At 36.0% G+C, this 21643-nt stretch overlaps 1 protein-coding gene across 2 annotated transcripts in view; it reads left to right on the top strand.

The window, feature by feature from the left end:
• Positions 1 to 21643, top strand: part of CERT1 (ceramide transporter 1) — a 141936-nt gene that overhangs the window by 95323 nt on the left and 24970 nt on the right. The window contains exons 7-11 of one of the 2 annotated variants that reach the window (XM_030798712.1): positions 751 to 908; positions 6668 to 6760; positions 14434 to 14520; positions 17194 to 17286; positions 18104 to 18181. In XM_030798712.1, coding sequence (XP_030654572.1) covers positions 751 to 908; positions 6668 to 6760; positions 14434 to 14520; positions 17194 to 17286; positions 18104 to 18181 — 509 coding nt within the window. The remainder of the gene's footprint in view (positions 1 to 750; positions 909 to 6667; positions 6761 to 14433; positions 14521 to 17193; positions 17287 to 18103; positions 18182 to 21643) is intronic. The other variant, XM_030798713.1, reaches the window with a different exon arrangement.

The following is a 21643-nucleotide window of genomic DNA, read 5'->3' as shown; positions in this document are numbered from 1 at the left end:
TTGTGGCTTATCTCTTTATCCTCTTAACAGTGTTTTCAAGAGCAGAAATTTTACATTTTGATTAAGTTTCACAATTTGTTCTTTGATGGGTTATACCTTCACTGTCATATCTCTAATAGTTTTTAAAGTCAAAACTGTCATTATTTCATTTATAAGAATTCTACTAGAATGATTTCTTGACTATAGAATATTATGCTTTCTTGTTTGCATCTTTGAGTTTTAAGATTTTTTGTTTAATTCAAAAGCTAACCATGAATTAAAATGATAAAATTGAAACATAAAAGGCATTGAGTTTAAGTGCATTGGTCCCGGATTTAAATTTGTATGTTTATTTTTAAATTGTGTATTATTTTATTAGATTCTTTAGCTTATCTTCAGATATTTTTTAAATTCTAGGCTTTTCAAAATAATAAGGTAGTTCTTGCCATAATTAGGTCCTACTCTAAGCTGTCAGAATGTTATTGTTGAAGTGTTGCTCCTCCTACCATTTGATTAATTGGGTGCAGCACAGCAAATAAATTTCAGGAAACAGAATCTAGAAAAAAAGGACTTGAAAGTACATATGCTGCCATGAAGCTTCTTTGCTCATAGAGCTTGGATAGGAGATTTTTAAATGTTGGCCTACAGGAGGAAAATTAAAATCCCAAAACCTGCTCTGACTTGCTAATTTTCTAAACATTTTCTAATCTTAAATTGTGATGAATTATTTCCTCATTAGAGATATTTTCAGTGAATAACTTTCATTTTCAGTATTTCCACATGTGACACCAAAAGGAATTAATGGTATAGACTTTAAAGGGGAAGCGATAACTTTTAAAGCAACTACTGCTGGAATCCTTGCAACACTTTCTCATTGTATTGAACTAATGGTTAAACGTGAGGACAGCTGGCAGAAGAGACTGGATAAGGTAAGACTAGGTTTTTTTCCTTTTAAAACTAATCACATTTTAAGTTTTATGTATTGTTTGAATATTTAAAACAAGCTAACTTCGGGAAGAATCTTGGATTGATAGAAATAGCAGATGATACTGCTACTCTGAAGCTTTATGGGCACCTTAAACTCATTTGCCTAACAAGATTCACCAGTTACTTGTTTAGTTACTATACAGTATGCTTCCTTGAAAGATTTAATAGAAAAGTTTTTGTGATGATGTTAGTAATGCTTTGGAATAGAAGTGTTGAGCCATTTAACATTACCCACCTTTAAGTGTACGATGTATGAAACTGCATTTAAGGCATGTGACCTAACTTATATGCCAATTTACAAAGTTAAACATTTACTTATTACAGTAATACGTATTTTTTCCATGGTCAGTGATATCATTTAACATACGTTATGTTGTTTGAGCATTTGCCCTATGTTCACATTTTCCCACCTTTGTTTAAACTGCAGCACTGATAATATTACAGTATGACTCTTTAGTTTCTAGTGTGAAGTATGGCTCAGTGGATTTGTTAAGTAAGGAAACTTCTATTTATAATTCAGCTTTAGAAAAATAGTAAAATGTTAGAATTGAAAAATACCTTAAAGTTCTAGTCCAATGCCATCATTTTATAGAAGAAGGAATTGAAGCCCAGAGGCTTGTCAAAAGGTGAAAAGTAACAGAGTTAGAGGCATTTTTCTCTATTCTAATATATCAGCTCTGGATACCAGATTAGACATCAGCCAGAATCATATTCATTCTGAGTTATATTGCTTGCAGAGTTTGAAGGCCTTTGAATTTGAGCAGGACACTAAGGAAAGCAATGTTAGCACTATGTGTTTAGGAAGGTTCCCATGTTTTAGAAGAAAAGAGAGCTGTTCAGAATGCACAAGTGCAGGTGAGAGTAAGCCATTTTGATTAGGAATATGTCTTCTTTTAAAATAGGTAATGAAAACATCCTTTTAAGGTATAGAAAATTTATTATCATGCTGGAGCCAAACTATTATTATCTTCAAAGATTTCAACTCTGTACTCAGTGTGGATCAAATTGAACTATTAGAAGAGTCCCTGTTCATAAAAAAAAAAAAAATGTATTGAAAAAAGGACAACTCCCTAAATACATTAGACTAATGATTCAAGAGTATCATTCAGCTTGTCCAGACTAGCTTATTTCCAACTTTTTGGCAACTTTCTCTCTCTTTAGTCTCTTTTTCCTTCACTAAGGGATCATATTCTTTGGTCATATACTCTAACCACGTTGCCTAAAATAATTTTTTTTAAACCTTTGCACATTATATAACACCACTTCCTGATTATTTTAGCGTTGAAGTTCATTTGCCATGTTGAAAAGGGGAGATAGATTTTTGATTGCTTTCAGCATTGTTAATTTTACCAGTTCTCTTTCTTTATTGGGTAGCAATGAGCAGAGCAAACCAAAGATCTGCGGGAAAAAACCACTTTTGTTACTTCTCCATGCAACACTCTCCACGAAAGGACAGCCAGAAAAGATGGCAGTATTGGTTAAAATCTGGACACTACTGTGTTTTATAGTCTTCTTACAGATCTATCTGATGTCAAATTTTATTAACCTTTTCCACTGTAATTTTTTCTCAAGGTTGAAATAACTGGATCCCAGTTACATTTTACATGGAATGTAAGTGTGTGTGTATTTGCACATGTGTGTACACACAGTATGTGTGTGTTCATATATATATACATAATATATGCAGGGTATGTGTGTATTTATTGGTAAGCAACTCTATTCAAGAACTTTCTAATCTTTTGTATGTAGAGTGTGTGTGTGTGTGTATATATACACACTAAAGACTAGAAAGTTCTTGAATAGAGAAAGTTGTTTATCAACAAATATGTCTTTCAGGTAATTCTTAGAATTGAGAAAGAAAGTACAATTATAACAATATGGTTTCACTGAAATTGTTTCATTCAGGTGCGTGCCTGCTGTGTGCTTGACTCTAAGCTAGGAATGGGAAAACAGTGATGAGCAGGAAATAGTCTCTCAAGGGGCTTAAAATCTAATGAGAGCAATTAAATAGGTGATAATAACAGCTATTTAATAGTAGAATTGTCTATTATACTTTTATGTAGATTTATAATGTCAGTTCCAGGATTCTTTCAGCTAATTGAAAATACTATTTTGTAGTGATGATTTTTATTGGTTACCTATAACAATAATAATCCTTTCTACTGTAGAAGAAGTGTACTTAATTGTTAGCCAGTCATGTCCAGGAAGACCAAAAATTCTAAAATTAGGCAATTATGGTTAACAATGTTAATAAGAGATAACCTGTTCATTGAAGATACATTTGCTTACATTATTAGATTCACAGGTGTGTAATTTTACATACATTTTTACTTTCCTGTAAGTCTTTAATATTATTGCTGTGCTGTGCATTTTTGTTTTATTCATTTAAAATTAATATATAACATACATACAATGAAGTATACCAATCTTAAGTATACTACTTGATTTTTTTTAACGCTTGTATACACCCCTTAACCATAGTCAGATCAAGATATATGACTTTTCTAGCACCCTAGAAGGTTCCTTCATGCTCCTTCCTATTCCATATCATACCACCACCCCAAGAGGTGATCATATGATTTTAATCTATGTCATTATAGATTAGTTTTGCCTGTTCTGGAACAACATACAAATTGAGTCATACAATATACTTTTGAGTCAGGCCTTCTCTTTCCTTCAGCATTGACTGTGAGATTCATTCATGTTGTTATATTTAATAGTAGTTTATTCTCTTTTATTGCTATACAGTATTTTATTGTATAACTTTTTATTGTATGACTTCAGTTGGCTTATCTGTTTTCCTGTTGGTGGACATTTAGGTTTTTTTTTCATTTTTTGGCTATCATGAATAAAACTTCTATGAGAGTTCTTGGGGCATATCTTTAGGTATATTTCTCATACCTTGGAGTAGACTTAATGATTCATAGGGGTATATGCTCAACTGTAGTGGATATTGATGGTTTTCCAAAGTGATTAAATTAATATTTCTACCAGCAATGGGTGAGGATTCCAATTACTTTTAATTCTTGACAGCACTTGGTATTGTTAGGGATGTGTGGGTGTGTGTGGGTGTTGTTGATGTTGTTCACTCTTGACTGTACTTGGTATTGTGTGTGTGTGTGTGTCTGTGTGTGTGTGTGTAGGTGTTGGTGTTGTTTGATTTTGGAGACAGCCTTTCTTTTTTTGAGAGACAGGGTCTCACTATGTTGTCCAGGCTGAAGTGCAATGACTATTCACAGGCACAGCCATTAGCATACTATAGCCTTGAACTCCAGGGCTCAGGTGATCCTCCTGCCTCAGCCTACTGAATGACCAGGACTACAGGCACATGCCACTGTACCTGGCTTAGTCATTCTGGTGGATCTGTAGTCTCATTTTCTCTTTAGTACACAAAAATCAATTAATGAAATCTTTGGGTCTAATGAACCCATCGATTCATTGATTTCCACTGTCTTTAATGCTGATGTGGTATTTAGAAGTAGTTTGCTTTGTATGAGTTCAGTTTAGACTTTAGCCATTAAGTACAGTGATATACTGCATAACGACATTTCCGTCAGTGATGGACCACATATACAACTGTGATCCCATAACGTGATAATGGAGCTGAATAATTCCTTTTGCCTAGTGACATCTTGATGATCCTGACCCTGTGTAGGCCTAGGCTAATGTGTGTGTTGTCTCTTAGTTTATAACAAAAAAGTTTAAAAAGTTAAAAAAAATATAAATTTTTTAAAAAATAGAAAAATGTAGAATACAGTATAAAGAAAGAAAATATTTTTGTGCCACTGTACAATATGTTTATGTTTTAAGCTATCTTATTACAAAAGACTCAAAAAGTTTAAAAAATTAAAAAGTTTATAAAGTAAAAGTTACAGTAAGCTAAGGTTATTATTGAAGAAAGGACATTTTTAAATAAATTTAGTGTAGCCTAAGTATGCAGTGTTCAAAAGTTTACAGTGGTGTGCAGTAATGCCCTATGCCTTCACATTCATTCACTACTCACTCACTGACTCATCCTGAGGAACTTCAAATCCTGCAAGCTCCATTCATAAGTGCCCTGTACAAGTCATACTGTTTTTTATCCTTTATATCATATTTTTCCTGTGCCTTTTCTATGTTTAGATTCACAAATACTTACCATCATGTTAAAATTGCCTACAGTATTCAGTGCAGTCAAATGCTGTAAATGTTCATAGCCTAGATGTGTAGTAGGCTATACCATCTAGGTTTATATAAGTACACTGTATGATGTTTATACAAAAATTAAGTCGTCAGTGACACATTTCTCAGACTGTATCCCCATGGTGAACTAACATGTGACAGTAAATTCATGTGGCTTTCATTAGCCTACTTTAGATCACAAGCATAATCTGTTCTCTTATAATTTTTGATGATCATACTCTTCAGAGTAGTGTTTTTTTTGAGAATAAGGGGAAATAGGAAGAGCTGTTTACATTTCCTATAGCCAGAGTGACCATGAATCCTGGTTTGACCAAGGCAGTTCTTAATTCAGCAAAATTATTACTAACATTCCCTTTCGCTTTCAGAAGTGTCGTGCTTAGATTACCCAATAGGGGGACCAAGCAAATCAGTCTTTTAGAAAATGGAATTTGGACAAGTTAAAAAAAAGAAAGAAAAGAAAAAAGCCATGTATGACTATTTGAAATGAGGAAATAAAAGCATTAGATTATTTACAAACATACTGGACTCCAGTATCAGTTTTGACCCAGCGAACCCCATTGTTGTGGAAATAAGTTTTATATGGGACCAACATTTTAAGTGTTGACCCTGGGTCTTTTAACCTTTTAGAGCTATAGGCCCTATCATTAAAAGGAGAGTGTTAAAGTAGATAACTGAAGTCTTTTTCAATGCTAAAATACAGTGTTAAGCAGCAGTGAGAAATTATAAGAAGGTTTTCTTTCTTAGAATATCTTTTTAGCATTCATTGATCCCACCTACTGAGTTCTTTCCTGGTATTACTTGCTGTTTTTCTTCATACCAAAATAAATGTATCTCTTAACTGGGGTTGGTGGGAAGGGGAAGTATAAGAATGTATAGTAGGTATTTTTCAGGTGCTAATTTACCTGGGGTTTTTTTTCTTTTCTTTTTTGTTTAAGTATACATGCAGTTACTTGGCCATTTAAACACAGAACCTACTTTTAAGGTGATTTTAGTGGTGATTTAAATCGTAGGTTGTGGCCGGGTGCAGTGGCTCACACCTGTAATTCCAGCATTTTGGGAGGCTGAGGAGGGTGGATCACGAGGTCAGGAGTTCGAGAAAAGCCTGGCAAACATAGTGAAACCCCATCTCTATTAAAAATACCAAAATTAGCAGGGTATGATGGCACACGCCTGTAGTCCCAGCTACTTGGGAGGCTGAGGCAGGAGAATTGCTTGAACCCAGGAGGCGGAGGTTGCAGTGAGCCGAGACCACGCCATTTCACTCCAGCCTGGGTGACAGAGCAAGACTCCGTCTCAAAAAATACATACATACATACATAAATAGTAGGTTGTAAGTAATTTATAGCCTAGAGAAAAGTGTTTTCTTGGGCAGGATAATACTCTTATTTTTCACAGGAGTGGAATTTTTTTGTGTCAAATTGTAAAATTTCAGTGACATGTAGAGGAATTCCACCTAAAAGACTTCGTTGTAATTAAAATGCCTGCCTCAAATTACAAATTTTTCACTTCTTTTTAATAGGAAACTGAGAAGAAAAGAAGAACAGAGGAAGCATATAAAAATGCAATGACAGAACTTAAGAAAAAATCCCACTTTGGAGGACCAGATTACGAAGTATGAATTTATATTTTGATCTTAGAGAAACACATAGGTCATGTCTATCACAAAAGTGACTTTTTAGTAATACTTTTGTAACCTTTAAATATTCTAAATATATAATTTTTTCCTCAGTGTTTATGTTAATTCAGTGTATATTTCATGATATATAAATCTCAGGCATACTCAAATATATATTTCTTATTGCCTACAAAGGTTAGGCTTCAAAAGGCTTAGTATTAGGCGTGTTCACTTCATAGGACAAATTTTTATCTCCCCTGTAAAGATGATCATTTTTAATGTTATCTACTTTTTTTTTTTTTTAACATAAAAGCAAACTATAAAGTAAAAATCGGATTACTTTACAGACAAAAGATTTTAGTCTGTACTATACTGTGAGATCTTTTTTTTTTTTTTTTGGAAACGGAATCTCACTGTGTCACCCAGGCTGGAGTGCAGTGGCGCGATCTCGGCTCACTGCAAGTTCCGCCTTCTGGGTTCATGCCATTCTCCTGCTTCAGCCTCCCAAGTAGCTGGGACTACAGGCGCCCACCACCACACCCGGCTAATTTTTTGTATTTTTAGTAGAGACGGGGTTTCACCGTGTTAGCCAGGATGGTCTCGATCTCCTGACCTCGTGATCCACCCGCCTCGGCCTCCCAAAGTGCTGGGATTACAGGTGTGAGCCACCACACCTGGCCTACTGTGAGATCTTATCCATAGCTGAACATAAACTGTTCTAATTGTCTTTGTTTGAAAATGTCTGAAACCAGCTTTTTTCTCCTTGTGTTTATTTGTTAAGTAGGTAATAAAATCTCCTTCTCCATGTATATACACACATACATTAAAATCTTATAAGCTATCTTTCTATATTTAGAGAAAAAAATGTGTAAGAAATATATTTGGTAATTGCCATTAAACAATGTTGAGGCTAGCACACTGGCTCACGTCTGTAATCCCAGCACTTTGAGAGGCCAAGGCAGGAGGATTGTTTGAGGCCAGGAGTTCAAGACCAACCTGGACAGCATAGCAAGACTTCATCTCTATAAAATAAAATACAGAAATTATCTGGGTATAGTGGCACATGCCTGTAGTCCCAGCTACTGAGGAGCCCAAGACTGCAGTGAACTATGATTGCACCACTCCACGCCAGGCTAGGTGACAGAGCAAGACTTTGTCTCTTAAAAAAAAAAAAAAAAAAAAGTGTTGGCCAGCACGGTGGCTCACGCCTGTAATCCCAGCACTTTGGGAAGCCAAGGCAGGGGTATCACAAGGTCAAGAGCTGGAGACCAGCCTGGCCGATGTGGTGAAACCTTGTCTCTACTAAAAAATACAAAAATTAGCTGGGCGTGGTGGCAAGTGCCTGTTGTCCCAGCTACTTGGGAGGCTAAGGCAGGAGAATCACTTGAACCCGGGAGGCAGAGGTTGCAGTGTGCCGAGATCGTGCCACTGCGCTCCAGCCTGGGCAAAAGAGCGAGACTCCGTCTCAAAAAAAAAAAAAAGTGTTGATATTTCTGAAATGAGCAGTTTAAAAATGGGGTATCAAGGAGTATCATTGAGGTGGAATAGAAGAAGAAAATAGTTGTAGTTATATTTATGAAAACAGAAGAATTTTTTCTTGCTACTTTTGCTCTAGAAAGGAAAACTAAACGGCTACTCTGCTGTTGCTGAATTTTTTTATATTGGAATCAATTTCCAACTGTGAGAGTGTATTCTGATGAGACTTAAATTGGGATATTTTTTAATTATTGTTCTCAATTTATCCCTTCTAAAATGTATTAAAATTACATAATTAGCTATCCTCTGAGGTTTTAATATGAGGTATTATAATGATGATTTTTGTTTTGAAACTGAGCAAATTATTTTGCTATTTTAGGATTATTACTTTGGAAGAAATACCAACTTTATAAAGTACCTTATTAATATTATAAATAAAATGTATATTCATTATAGGAAGATTGTACAAAATACAAATAAGCCAATAAAGCCTATGTTTTAAATTTAACAATATATGGTACAGTTTATCATCTACCAGCAGTATGTAAGTATAATTTGTGTACATATTTATCTCTGCTTCCACCAACACAGGTTTTTTTTCCCCCCTCAGGGGGAGAGGACAGGGGTGGAGGGAAGAGGGGCCTTGTGCTAGGTACCTGTATTTACTAGTTTCAAAGCCAAAAAATTGCTATATGTATGTAATGGAGCATTTTAAAAATTATGTTTATCAGGCATTCATGTTTCTTTTTTTTTATTTTATTTTACATTGGAAGTACACATGCATGTTTGTTACGAGTATATTGTATACTGGCAGAGATTGGGCTTCTAGTGTGCCCCTTACCCAAATAGTGAACATTATACCAAATAGCTAATTTTTTAACTCTCACCCCTCCCTCCCAACCTTCCTTCTTTTAGAGTCCCTACATTTCTATCTTTATGTCTGTGTGTACCTATTATTTAGCTCCCACTCATAAATGAGAACATGCAGTATTTGATTTTCTGTTTGTGAGTTAATTTGTTCCGGGACCAAACTGAGGGTCAGGCTGCTATTTCTCGCAGCCCAATAACGAGATGCAGATGAACTGGGGAGGAAGAGAGTTATTTCTGTAACTGGTTACAGGGAGAAGGCCTGAACATCATCACCAGACCAACTCCAAATTACAAAGTTTTCCAGAGCTTATATACCTTCTAAGCTATATGTCTACCTGTAAGTGTGCATTCATCTAAAGACATAAGTTACTAACTTCTTTTAATCTATAACTAAGGTCTGAGTCCTGAAGACCTTCCTTTGGAGCCTCAGTAAAGTGCTAGAGTGATTACCCTTATCGTGTCTCCTACTAAATCACATAGGTTTGAGGAGTTCCTTCAGACCCCTAATAAACTTGTTTGTGGAGGACTGGGGAGTTTCTTCAGACCCCCAGTAAAACTTGTTTAATCCTAAATGGCTCGTATTAAGAATTCCTTCATTATTTTATCATGCTTTAAGGCCCAGGAAAGGCCTAGGCAAAACTCTTGATGGGCTTTTGTTACATCCCAGCCTTTGTATAAGGGTACTGGCTTTTAATATTTAACTTAAACACTCAGTCAGTACTGAAACGGTTGTTTAGTGAGACCTGGCCTGTGACAAGTTCACTTTGGATAATGGCCTGCAGCTCCATCCATGTTGCTGCAAAGAATATGATTTCATTCTTTTTTATGGCTGCCACGTTTCTTTTTTAAGATTAACTTGGCCATGTCCTTTGGTTGTTTTCTTATTCGTTTTGTTTTGGGGTTTTTTTTCCTATTAATTTAGAAGGTGTATAGAATTTGCCTTTTTTTTTATTTTTTTCCTTCGTAACTTAAAAAAGTTTGGTAGATTTTGCCATATAAAAGTTTTAAACCTTTGTGTAATTAACTCCTCAAACCTTTGATCCACTTTTCTCCACATTTGGTATCATGCTTAGAAGGGCATTTTCTACTTTAAATAATTATATTTTCTCATTTTTTATTTTCCTGTGGTCTCTTCTAAATATATTAATACATCTGGAGTTTTTAAAATAATGATACAACATAGAAACCTATTTTATTCCACTAGCATTTGTCGAGTAAACATCCTTTATTCACCTGTTTGAAATGCACTTTACTCTTTCTTAGTGAAGAAACTGGTTAAGGGTACTCTATTTTTTTTCTCACTAAGTTAAATTAAATACACAATTCTTATATAAACTGGAAACTGTTTTTACACTTCCCCTTCTTACTTTTGGAGTTTTGAACCATCCAACTTTTCTTGTATCAATATTATAGTCGTATGGGTTTTAGACACTTAATTCAAACTATGACTGTTTTTGGTTATAATCAGATATTCATGATGTTCTAATTATAAAAAAGTTCTAAGTGTTTCTGACTTATGTAGCCTCAGAAATTATAATCTTAAATTTATTCCTTAAGACTTACCATAATGTGGCTGGGTGTGGTGGCTCACATCTGTAATACCAGCACTTTGGGAGGCCGAGGCGGGCAGATCACCTGAGGTCAGGAGTTCAAGAGCAGCCTGGCCAACACGGTGAAACGCCGTCTCTACTAAAAATACAAAAATTAGCCGGGCGTGGTGGTGTGCGCCTGTAGTCCCGGCTACTCGGGAGTCTGAGGCAGGAGAATTGCTTGAACCGGCAGGCGGAAGCTGCCTCGCTACTGCACTCCAGCCTGGGCAACCGAGACTCCATCTCAAAAAAAAAAAAAAAAAGAAAGAAAAAGAAAAAAAGACTTACCATAATGTAGGGCACTACACTAGGCTTGGAGAATATAACAAGAAACAAGGCTTGTAAGGATCCTGCCTGAGGGCCCTACCTGAATGCATAATGGGAACAAAGACTAATAGACAGTTATCATAATGTATGTCATGAAACACTTTTAATGCAGAGAAGGTGTTGAATCAGAGATGTCTTCCCAGAGGAAAGAACCTCTTAGCAGAAACCTTAAGAATGAGTAAATTGAGTAAAGAGTGTTTTCCAGTAGTCAGAAGCAAAAGCGTATTTTTCCTCAGGGGAACTGAAAGTAGTTCTCTTTGGAAGGTAGAGCCTCCACAAATTGAGAGGAAAGAATGGTTAAGAGACTGACTGGAAAGATCAACAAGAATTAGTTCAGGTCCTGAGACAATAGGTTTTAATGAAGAAAATGACATTTTCACATTTGCAGTTTAGAAAAGTCACTCTCCCTGCAGTAGGAAGAATGGATTGAAGGTAACAATTGTGACTGGGCACTTGGACACTTTTTGTATAATATAGATGAGAGTTGAAGGTGGCCTAAATTAGAGTCAAAGCAGGAGGAATAGAGAGGCACTGACAAATTAGATACAGTAATCCCCCTGTATCATTGGTTGGGGGGATACATTAGAAGACCCCCCAGTAACTGCAGATGGTACTGAACCCTATATACACTGTTCTTTCCTATATGTGCTATGTTTTTTCCTGTATGTATGTACCTGTGATAAAGTTTAATTTTTATTTTAACAATAATAAAATAGAACAATTATAGTACTGTATTATAGTAAAAAGTTATATGAATGTAGTCTCTTTCTCTCTCAAAATATCTTATTGTATATAAACCACAGAAATCAAAACCACAGATGGTCGGAGACTATTGTATTTGGAAAGTAGAATTGAAGGGTGTGATGATTGAATGAGGGAAAAGGAAGGAATCCAAGATTAGGCCCAGGTTTCTGCAGATAGGTTTGGAGATAGAAGAGGAGGTTTCAGACACGTTGCAACTGAGGTGAGTCATAAGAGGAAGTCTTCTATATTAGAAACAAAGATCTAACCCTTAGAAGAGAGATGGTCTGGCTGTGAATTTAGGAGTCATCAAAGGATGACTGAAGCATTGGATATAAGTAAGAATGCTGTGGGTAGAGCAAGTATGGAACCCTGAGGAACACCAACATTTAAAGGATAGGCAGAGAAGGGGAAACCTACAAAAGAGCCCCATAAGAGTGCTTAGAGAGGGAAAGGGGAATTTAGGAATCTAAGAGTAGAGAACTCTTCAAGGAGAGTTGTCAACATAAGAAATGGTGTTCTAAGGGGGCAGGTAAGTAGCTCCTGCCCTTGGTAAGCATGATGAGATAAAAGGGTTTTTTTAAAGTTCCTTTTACTAAAGAAAATTTTATGCCAATTCCTTTAGTTCTTCTCCCAAAGGTTTGCCATTAAAGGAAAAACCATTTCATTTGGCAAAATAGAATTGTTTTGTTTTGTTTGTTGTTGTTGTTTTTTTTTTTTTTTTTTTTTTTTGATAAAGAATCTTGCTCTACCACCCAGGCTGGAGTGCAGTGGTGCGATCTTGGCTCACTGCAACCTCTGCAACTTCCGTCTCCCGGGTTCAAGCAATTGTGCCTCATCCTCCCGAGTACTAGGTTTATAGACGTGCTCCACCACACTCACTGATTTTTGTATTTTTAATAGAGGTTTTCGTCATGTTGGCCCGGCTGGTCCAGAGCTCCTGGCCTCATGTGATCTCCACTCCTTGGTCTCCCAGAGTGCTGGTATTCTAGGCATGAGCCACCACACCTGGCCAGAATTTTTAAATGCTGTAGTTTTCAATTAGACTCCTGAGGCTCTGACATGATTGCTTAAGGACTGGAAATCCACATGTACTAAATCACTGTAGATTGAATGAATATTAATATTTTCTAAATGTAGATGTTGTTAAATAGTTTTTAAAATCATTAGAAAATGTGCTTGAGTTTGGATATTTTGTGTTTTCTCTGATCAACAGAGAGCAAAGTTGCCCTGCTGTCATTTTACTGTCTTTGAAATGTTTTGACTTTATAAAGAGAATCCTGCAGGAGGAAGGCCTCTAGAGTGTTGTTACTATTTTTTCATGACCCTCTTGTCCCAGATGGTCATTAGATGGTATATTCACTTTATGATACTTCACTGAGATATGCACTGTTCTGTATGTTTGTTGTATCTGAATAGAAAGTTGTTGTTTTTTTTTTTATGAAGTAGGTTATAGGGGACTGAGTCCTCATAACCCTAAAAGAACTCCATTAAGTCAATATTTCTTATATGCCAAATGACAAGAATGTTACCCCATACCTCCCACCCTTCCAGTATGGTTCCAGGTTATGGTGGGGATAGGACAATGTTGCTAGATACTTTTTAATGGACTAATGATGACTTGGGGTTATGAGTTTAACTGGGAAGATATCACCAATTGTTCATGTGTCTTATTTTGTATATTTTAACATTTAAGAAATGCTAAACCCAAGCCTACCTTTTAGCCTCTACTTTTATCATAATACAAAGCTGTCGTTCCACTTACCTGCTTCATCACAGCAGGAACATATGTTGATTGTTTACATTTTGTTATTGTTCTTTATATGTTTATCTTCTGATGCAGCTGAGGTTCCACTTGCATGGGAATCACTTGAGGGAATTATTAAACATGTATATTCCAAGGTTCCACTGAAGACCTACTGAGAAATAATTTTTGGGCATGGAGGCCTGGGAATTTTCATTGTAAGAAGTCTCCCACACATTTCCCCAAGTGATTAATGGCCATTATTCTGCCATCTAGCCAGACTATCAAGCATCAGCTCAACTTTTATTTCCCCTTGAAACAATTACCCGTGCTTAGGAAGATCCCCCTCTGAATGCCTAGCCATACTTATTAGCTATATTTCTTGTGCAAATTTTTACTTACCTCATTGCAATTTTATATCTCTGTTGTCTCTGTCGTAAGTCTCAACTCTGCTACTAAAGAAGCCCTGGATAATACATAGATGAAAGAGCATCACTGTTTTCCAATAAAAGTTTATGGACACCAAACTTTTAATTTCAAGTAATTCCCACATGTCATATTATTACTTTTATTTTTTCCAGCCATTTAAAAATGAAATTCTTAGCTCACAGGCTGTACAAAAGTAGGCAGCAGACTGGATTTGGCCCTTGGGTCACAGTTTTTGCCAATCCCTGCTCTAGACTATTATCCCAACACAATATTGGTCAATATACAGTAAGTAAATATATGAGTACTGAGTGAATTAATTGTAAGACTCATGTGATTTTACACAGAGCATACATATGATCTAGTGTACTGACTGGTTTGTAAATATGCGTTCAATAAATGTTTATTAGGTCAGTTTTCAAACTTAATACCAGAGTTATCAGAGTTTTCTGTTTCTTTAAATAAACTGCTCTTTTCCCCCCTGTGTGTTGGAATAGGAAGGCCCTAACAGTCTGATTAATGAAGAAGAGTTCTTTGATGCTGTTGAAGCTGCTCTTGACAGACAAGATAAAATAGAAGAACAGGTATATCTATTATTGAAAATTCTAAGCTGAAATTTATTTTAACACTATAGGCATTCCTTGGTGTATATTATTTCATGTAAATAGAATTTGAACATTGTGAACTTAGTAACCTAGAAGCTTAACTGTGAATACATTGAGTCACAAATGTAAAATAATCTTTTTTTTTTTTTTTTTTCTGAGACAGTCTTGCTCTGTTGCCCAGGCTAGAGTGCAGTGGCGTGATCTCGGCTTACTGCAACTTCCACCTCCTGGGTTCAAGCGATTCTTCTGCCTCGGCCTCCCGAGCAGCTGGGACTACAGGCACACACCACCACGCCTGACTAAATTTTTTTTGTATTTTTAGTAGAGATGGGGTTTTACCATATTGGCCAGGCTGATCTCGAACTCCAGACCTCATGATCCCCCCCGCCTCAGCCTCCCAAAGTGCTGGGATTGATTACAGGCATGAGCCATGGTGCTGGCCGTAAAATAATCTTTATAAGTCAGTTCCTTTATATGTGAATTTCCAAGCAATAGAAAGAAAACCAATAATTGTTAAAAGGAACCATGCATAATTAACATGAACTTAAATATAAGTGTTCTTTTTGCTTATTTCCCTTTAAGTGTCTAGCTTAAACCATTCTTTTAATATAAAGCATATATTTAGTCTAAGTAAAAAGCTTCTTTGAATTTTTCTTCACCAAGTATGATATGAAAAGGAAGATGACCAAAAACTTAAGGTTTTTCATCTATATTAGTATTGTTTTTATTAACCCCTTTATTGCCTTCACTACTTCACCTTCAGTTTCTTTCTTTTACTTTGTTCAGTGTTTTGTCATCATTATTGAATGTATAGCAGTTACACCCAGCTGCTGTGGAAATTGAAGAAACGTATTTCTTAAACCCATTAACTAGCTTCAAGATTAATTTGACACTTTGTCTTCTTTAATTTGGCAACAGTACAGTTATCATATGTTACAACTAGATGGTACTTAAGGATGAATTTTGTTATTTCCTCCCCTTGTTTAAGCTATGCTAGTTATGGTGGAAGCTTAACCTTTTTGGGGGGCAAGTATTAATAAACTGTGGCTACAGAGTATCTTGCCAAATAATCATGTGTGTCAGTTTTATACTACAAATAAATTTGCATAGAAAACTTCACTTGTTCATTTCCTGTCATTGCTAAGACAGTCATGGCTATTGTGCTGTTATTGGTCTACCTAACTAAGGGTAAATCACCTGCAGTAGTAACTGCTTCTCATGTGTATCTTTCATTTTTTTTTTTTTAAATTACTGATAAAAAGTTCATGTCACATTAATTTGTAAAGCTTATTGCTCATTTTTTTTATACCCAAAAGATGCTATGTACCACTCAAGAAGAGTGGGAACTTTTAGTTCCTAAATGGGCTCTACTTTTGGAAACTTAAATTACTACCTGAAGTAGCATTATTTATTTGTTTCCCTTAGTTTTTTGTCTAGGATGTGCTGTTTTGGGAAAAAGTAGTGAATGGGTCAAGACACCTCAGACTTACTCTTAGTTTTACCTCTAACTAACTTTGTAGCTATGAACTTATCACTGAATTCCCTGGGCCTTGGTTTTCTAATCTGTGAAACAAAGTAGACAAGATGATTCAAAACATCTCTTCTCTCTAAAATGCTACTCTACTGAATATCAGTATGGTGATTGAGTTGGGTTTGAGAGAATTGATGAACCCTTCTGTAAGCTTTAGAAAAAGAAATATTCATGGGGCCATCCAGTCAACTCCATTCTATTCTTGACACTGTACTAGATGCTCTGCAAAATAGTCATTGAACAGAGCGTTGTTTTTCTTGCCTAATAGCCAGGCATGTTGATATGACAAAGATACAGTGTGGTAATACTCTATAGAGTAGTGAGAGCTTCAGTAATCCATAAAATCAGTTCCATAGATTTAGATCATTTCCCTCTTCATATTCAGTATATATTGCACAGATCTCTCAACAACACAGCCATTAAATAGATATTCTCCAAGTGACACTTATATCACACATGTTTGAGTTTACGTTATTTGCAAACACAGGGAAAGATACATGTGATAAACTGGTGCATGAGAAATGAGATCTTAGCAGTTGGTTGAAATAAATGAGAACAACCGAGGCAAACTAAAGAGGAAGAAGGAGGTCAAGTGGCAGCTTAACAGGAGTAAGATGATGAGATGACGGCAGAATACCTTCATGGAGAGGAGGCAAAGAGATATACATGATATGTTCTTAGGAACATAACTGAAGCAAACAATGATATTATTTCTGATTATATATAAACCTGTGGGTCAGCCCTCCAGGGGCCTGATAAGGTAGAATCACTGGAGTGATATGGCCAGGGTTTGGATAGGAGAGAACTGGCAGCAGCGTTAAGATTGACCCATGATAAATAATGCTATGCAGGTAGCAGGGAGTCTGAGTAGGAGCAAAATCAAAGAACTTATCCCTTGCCTAACATAGTATCTGCGGAGTCAGAAAGAAGAGGTTAAATTGGGATATCTGAGGCAAGTATCAGGATTTGCCATGTCTGTGGAGTAGTTTCATAATTCTAATGGTTATAAGTACTAAGGCGTTCACTAAGTGAATGTTGGTAGTTCCACGTTATATTATCCATTCTTCATTTGCAAAATACTCTTTAAAACTTTCCCATCTTAACATTATATGTTTTTTTAGTCACAGAGTGAAAAGGTGAGATTACATTGGCCTACATCCTTGCCATCTGGAGATGCCTTTTCTTCTGTGGGGACACACAGATTTGTCCAAAAGGTAAGCTAATGTCAGAGTTTACCAAAAGTACACCTTGTATTGTTCTTCATTGTTGGTGGAAATATCTTTTATTTGAGATGGAGTCTCACTGTGTCACCAGACTGGAGTGCAGTGGCGTGATCTCGGCTCACTACAGTCTCCACCTCCCAGGTTCAAGAGATTCTCATGCCTCAGCCTCCCTAGTAGCTGGGATTACAGGCATGTACCACCACACCCAGCTAATTTTTGTATTTTTAATGGAGACAGAGTTTCACCATGGCCGGGATGGTCTTGATCTCCTGACCTTGTGATCCGCCCACCTCAGCCTCCCAGAGTGCTGGGATTACAGGCGTGAGCCACCATGCCCAGCCGGAAACATCTTGTAGTATAAGTTTTCTCCCCTTTTCATGAATATAAGTAATGAGACTGTTTTTGGTTTTATATATTGTATTCCATATACATCCTCCAAAAGACTTAGAAATCTTGTTCTGAAAATAAAGTTCTTTCATTTTTATTTAAGGGGAAAGTGGAGGGTGGGCAAATAAGGAGTGGCTAGTCCGAAATAGTTAACCGGAAGTATATCCAGTTATACTAAATCTCTGTCTTCTTTGGGGTTAAATGATATTACTTTGTATTATTGGAAGCACTACATTCTTTTTTGGAATGATTTTGGAACATAATACATAATAGGTGCATGAAGTCAGCAGTTGCTGCTGTGCTTGTTTCATATAGTGCTTTGTTTTCTCTTCCCTTTATCTTGTGTTTGGAAGTTGGTACTGAATGCTCTGTTGTGCCTTTGTTCTGATTACTTGGTTTTTTCTTTGTCTGTCTCTGGTAGCCCTATAGTCGCTCTTCCTCCATGTCTTCCATTGATCTAGTCAGTGCCTCTGATGATGTTCACAGATTCAGCTCCCAGGTACTGTATGAATGTATAGAGTGGACTTGAGTCTTTCTGTGCTATATTTCAGCCTGCTTTCCCAGTTCCTGGAAATCTTTTGGTTAGGCCACTGATTTTAGTTTTGAATTTTAAATAGTAACATTAAGCATTAAAAAGGTCTTCCTTGTCTACTAAATAGTTCCTCTGTCAGGTTTGCACGTGTCCTTTACTATTCACAGCTTGGAATTTTGTCATATAGGAGGTACTCCAGAAAGATTTTCAAACTGAATTGAAACAAATAGAATATACTATTTTGTATATCATGTAATATCTGTTTCTTCAGTCAGGATTTAGCAGTTTTGATGGACGTGGTCTATATGATATGTTATAGCAGATAAGCAGATTTTAGCAATCTCACTTTTAAGCTAAAGTATCTCCAAATTATATTCAACAAGGAAATCACTTTTTAATAATATGTTTCATTTCCATTATAATACTAAGCTCTATTGAGCAGATTGTGTTTTCCTTATGCAAATTACCTTTGGATATTATAAATGAATATTTCTGTTCATATGCTAAATCTATGGAAATTTGTTTTAATTTTTAGCATTGGTAAGGGTTTAGGAATTTAAGACAGGAAGCTGGATGCTGGCAGTCTCTAAAGTCTGTACCCTCAAAATAAAATCAAATTACCATTGGAGGAAGTTTTGTTTAGTGTGTCAGCATTAGTTCTTTTTTTAATTTTCTTAATCTTCACATCCTTGCCATTCAACTTTTTATCTTTCTGGTGATTGCATTTTATTGGACTAGATTATATTGTGTTAATCTTATATTAAAGACCTGAGCACTCTAGTCAGAATGACTAAGTTTAAATCCTGGTTAGGTGTATGATCCCAGTAAGTTTTCTAACTTTTTTGCACTTCATTTTTATGATTTAGCTAGAACCTGACACATAATAAGTGCTCAATAAATGTTACCTTTTATTGTTATTACAACATAATTTCTTTGAGCTAATAAAAGTTATCTACATCATTATTTTTTCCTCTATGAGAGTATTGCTATAAAAGTTTTTAAAAGTCATAGTTTAAGGAGATTTCTATTATTTTTATGTATGTGAATAAAGTTTACATTAGTTTTTAACCTGCAATAGAGAAGAATATTAAGACTTTAATGTGTTTTTCTGACTTGTACAGCGTTTTTCTCCTTGAATACTTTTAAGAAAAAGATTTAGCAATTCTGGATCAGAAATCATCCATAACCAAATATACTACAGTATATTTTACCTTTTGCTTGTCAATTTGTGCATTTTTTTAAAAAATTTTACTTATTTATTTTCAAGACAGGGGGGTCTTGCTCTGTTGCTCAGGCTGGAGTGCAGTGGCACAATCTGGGCTCACTGCAACCTCCACCTCCCAGGTTCAAGCAATTCTCCTGCCTCAGCCTCCCGAGTAGCTGGGATTACAGGCATGCACCACTATGCCCAGCTAATTTTTGTATTCTTAGTAAAGATGGGGTTTCACCATGTTGGCCAGGCTGGTCTGGCACTCCTGACGTCGTGATCTGCCCACCTCGGCCTCCCAAAGTGCTGGGATTACAGGTGTGAGCCACCATGCCCGGCCCTGCATATGTTTTTAAAAAGAGACTCATATTCATAATGAATCTGTGACAAAACTACTTAATACTGGGAGACTTTGGTTTATTATGCTAAGCTCCACATTGCATTAAAATCATATCACAGACTAATCAAAAATGTAGGAATACATAGGCTATAAATGAAAGAAAATATAATGACAGCAAGGAAAGAATGTAAGCCAGTAATAAAGAATGCCTAAGAATTAGGGGTTCAGAACCCAAACCAGGGCCCTCACAGTAGTGCTGTAGAACAGCTGAATTGCCTTTAAGTCCAGGTAACTATATCACTGAGAAGCAGGTGCCTGTATTTTTACAAAATTTTGCTGACAGCTTACTGTTTCATAATATTAATAACTTTTTGTAAAACTCATGTAACTTAAGAGAAATCTTGCTGGATTTTTTTTCTAATATATGGTGCTCATGATTGATCAGATCCTGTTTTAGCTTTTGATTATGTACTGTTTTATATGCCAGAAGAGGTAAAAATAAAGAAAATAACATTAAGGTCTTCAAGTATTTATTGTCCTTGCTAAAGCATTAGTTGTCATGAGCAGACATGGACTCTAGCAATTAACTGTTGTAATTAAATTGTGTACCTTATGTTCGGCAGTGCCTTTATAATAGATGACTAATTCCCAGTTGATAAGATTTTTTGTTTCAGAGGATGTTACACTGCCTTGTCAGCCATTATCAAAGACTCTAGCAAGTTGATTTTGTATAGTCACACTTGAGAATATAGCATTGGATGTAGATCTGGAGTTATTATTAGCTGAGAAACATTGTGTTATCTGGAAAACTCTTCCAGTTCAACACAGTGTAAAATTATAGTAATGACTATACAGTAGTGTTAGATTTTACAGTTCTCACACCCTATAGAGACTTTTGTATTAAGCAAAGTAAGAGGCTCAAAGGTTATTCGTTAACATTAGAAACACTTATGTTATATTACATTGCATTGGTCTTTTCTGGTTTTTTTTTTTGAGACGGAGTTTCGCTCTTGTTGCCCAGGCTGGAGTGCAATAGTGCAATCCTGGCTCACTGCACCCTCCGCCCCCTGGGTTCAGCCACCTGAGTAGCTGGGATTACAGGCACCTGCCACCACGCCCAGCTAATTTGTTTGCATTTTTAGTAGGGACGGGGTTTCACCATGTTGGCCAGGCTGGTCTTGAACTCCTGACCTCAGATGATCTGCCTGCCTTGGCCTCCCAAAGTGCTGGGATTACAGGCGTGAGCCACCACACCTGGCCTACATTGTTCTTAATATACAAATATACATGAGTTACTCCACAGCACTTGAAATATTGGAGGTAGCCAAATTCTTTGTTTTGTAATATCTTCATAATTAATTAAAAAATTAAGTCGACATTTTTAGTCACCTTTAATAATTTGCCAAAATATTATATAAGCATAATATCAATTCTTATTTACTCCAACAAATTTTAAAGGTCCAGATACAGATATCATATCTAGTTTCTTGATCATTTATATCAGCTCCCATACAGAAGCCTTCTAAATCTCTGGTAATTTCACTTTGCTGTTTACATAAGTATTGGCCCATAACTACCTTGTTGTTCTTGAAATGATGTTTTATAGTCTTGAATTGGCTGAAATAATCAAGTGTACAACTCAGAGATGCCCTGAAAATAGCTTAAAATAAAATATATACATCTACTAGGAAATTAGTACCAACACATGAATCTGCCTGATGGGCAGATATTAGGAATGAAGTCACTCTGGATCTGAGAAATTAAAGTTGTAAAGGACTGCAGGTTCTGTGTTTTGTTGTTGTTGTTGTTGTTGTTGTTTGTTTTTTTCATTTTTGTTTTTTGGATTTTTTTGAGACAGAGTCTCACTCTGTCACCCAGGCTG

Source organism: Nomascus leucogenys, chromosome 18, assembly GCF_006542625.1.
Source record: "Nomascus leucogenys isolate Asia chromosome 18, Asia_NLE_v1, whole genome shotgun sequence".
NCBI classification, from domain to species: Eukaryota; Metazoa; Chordata; class Mammalia; order Primates; family Hylobatidae; genus Nomascus; species Nomascus leucogenys.
The sequence above is the reverse complement of the archived record's forward strand: the minus strand, read 5'-3'. Positions and strand labels throughout refer to the sequence as shown.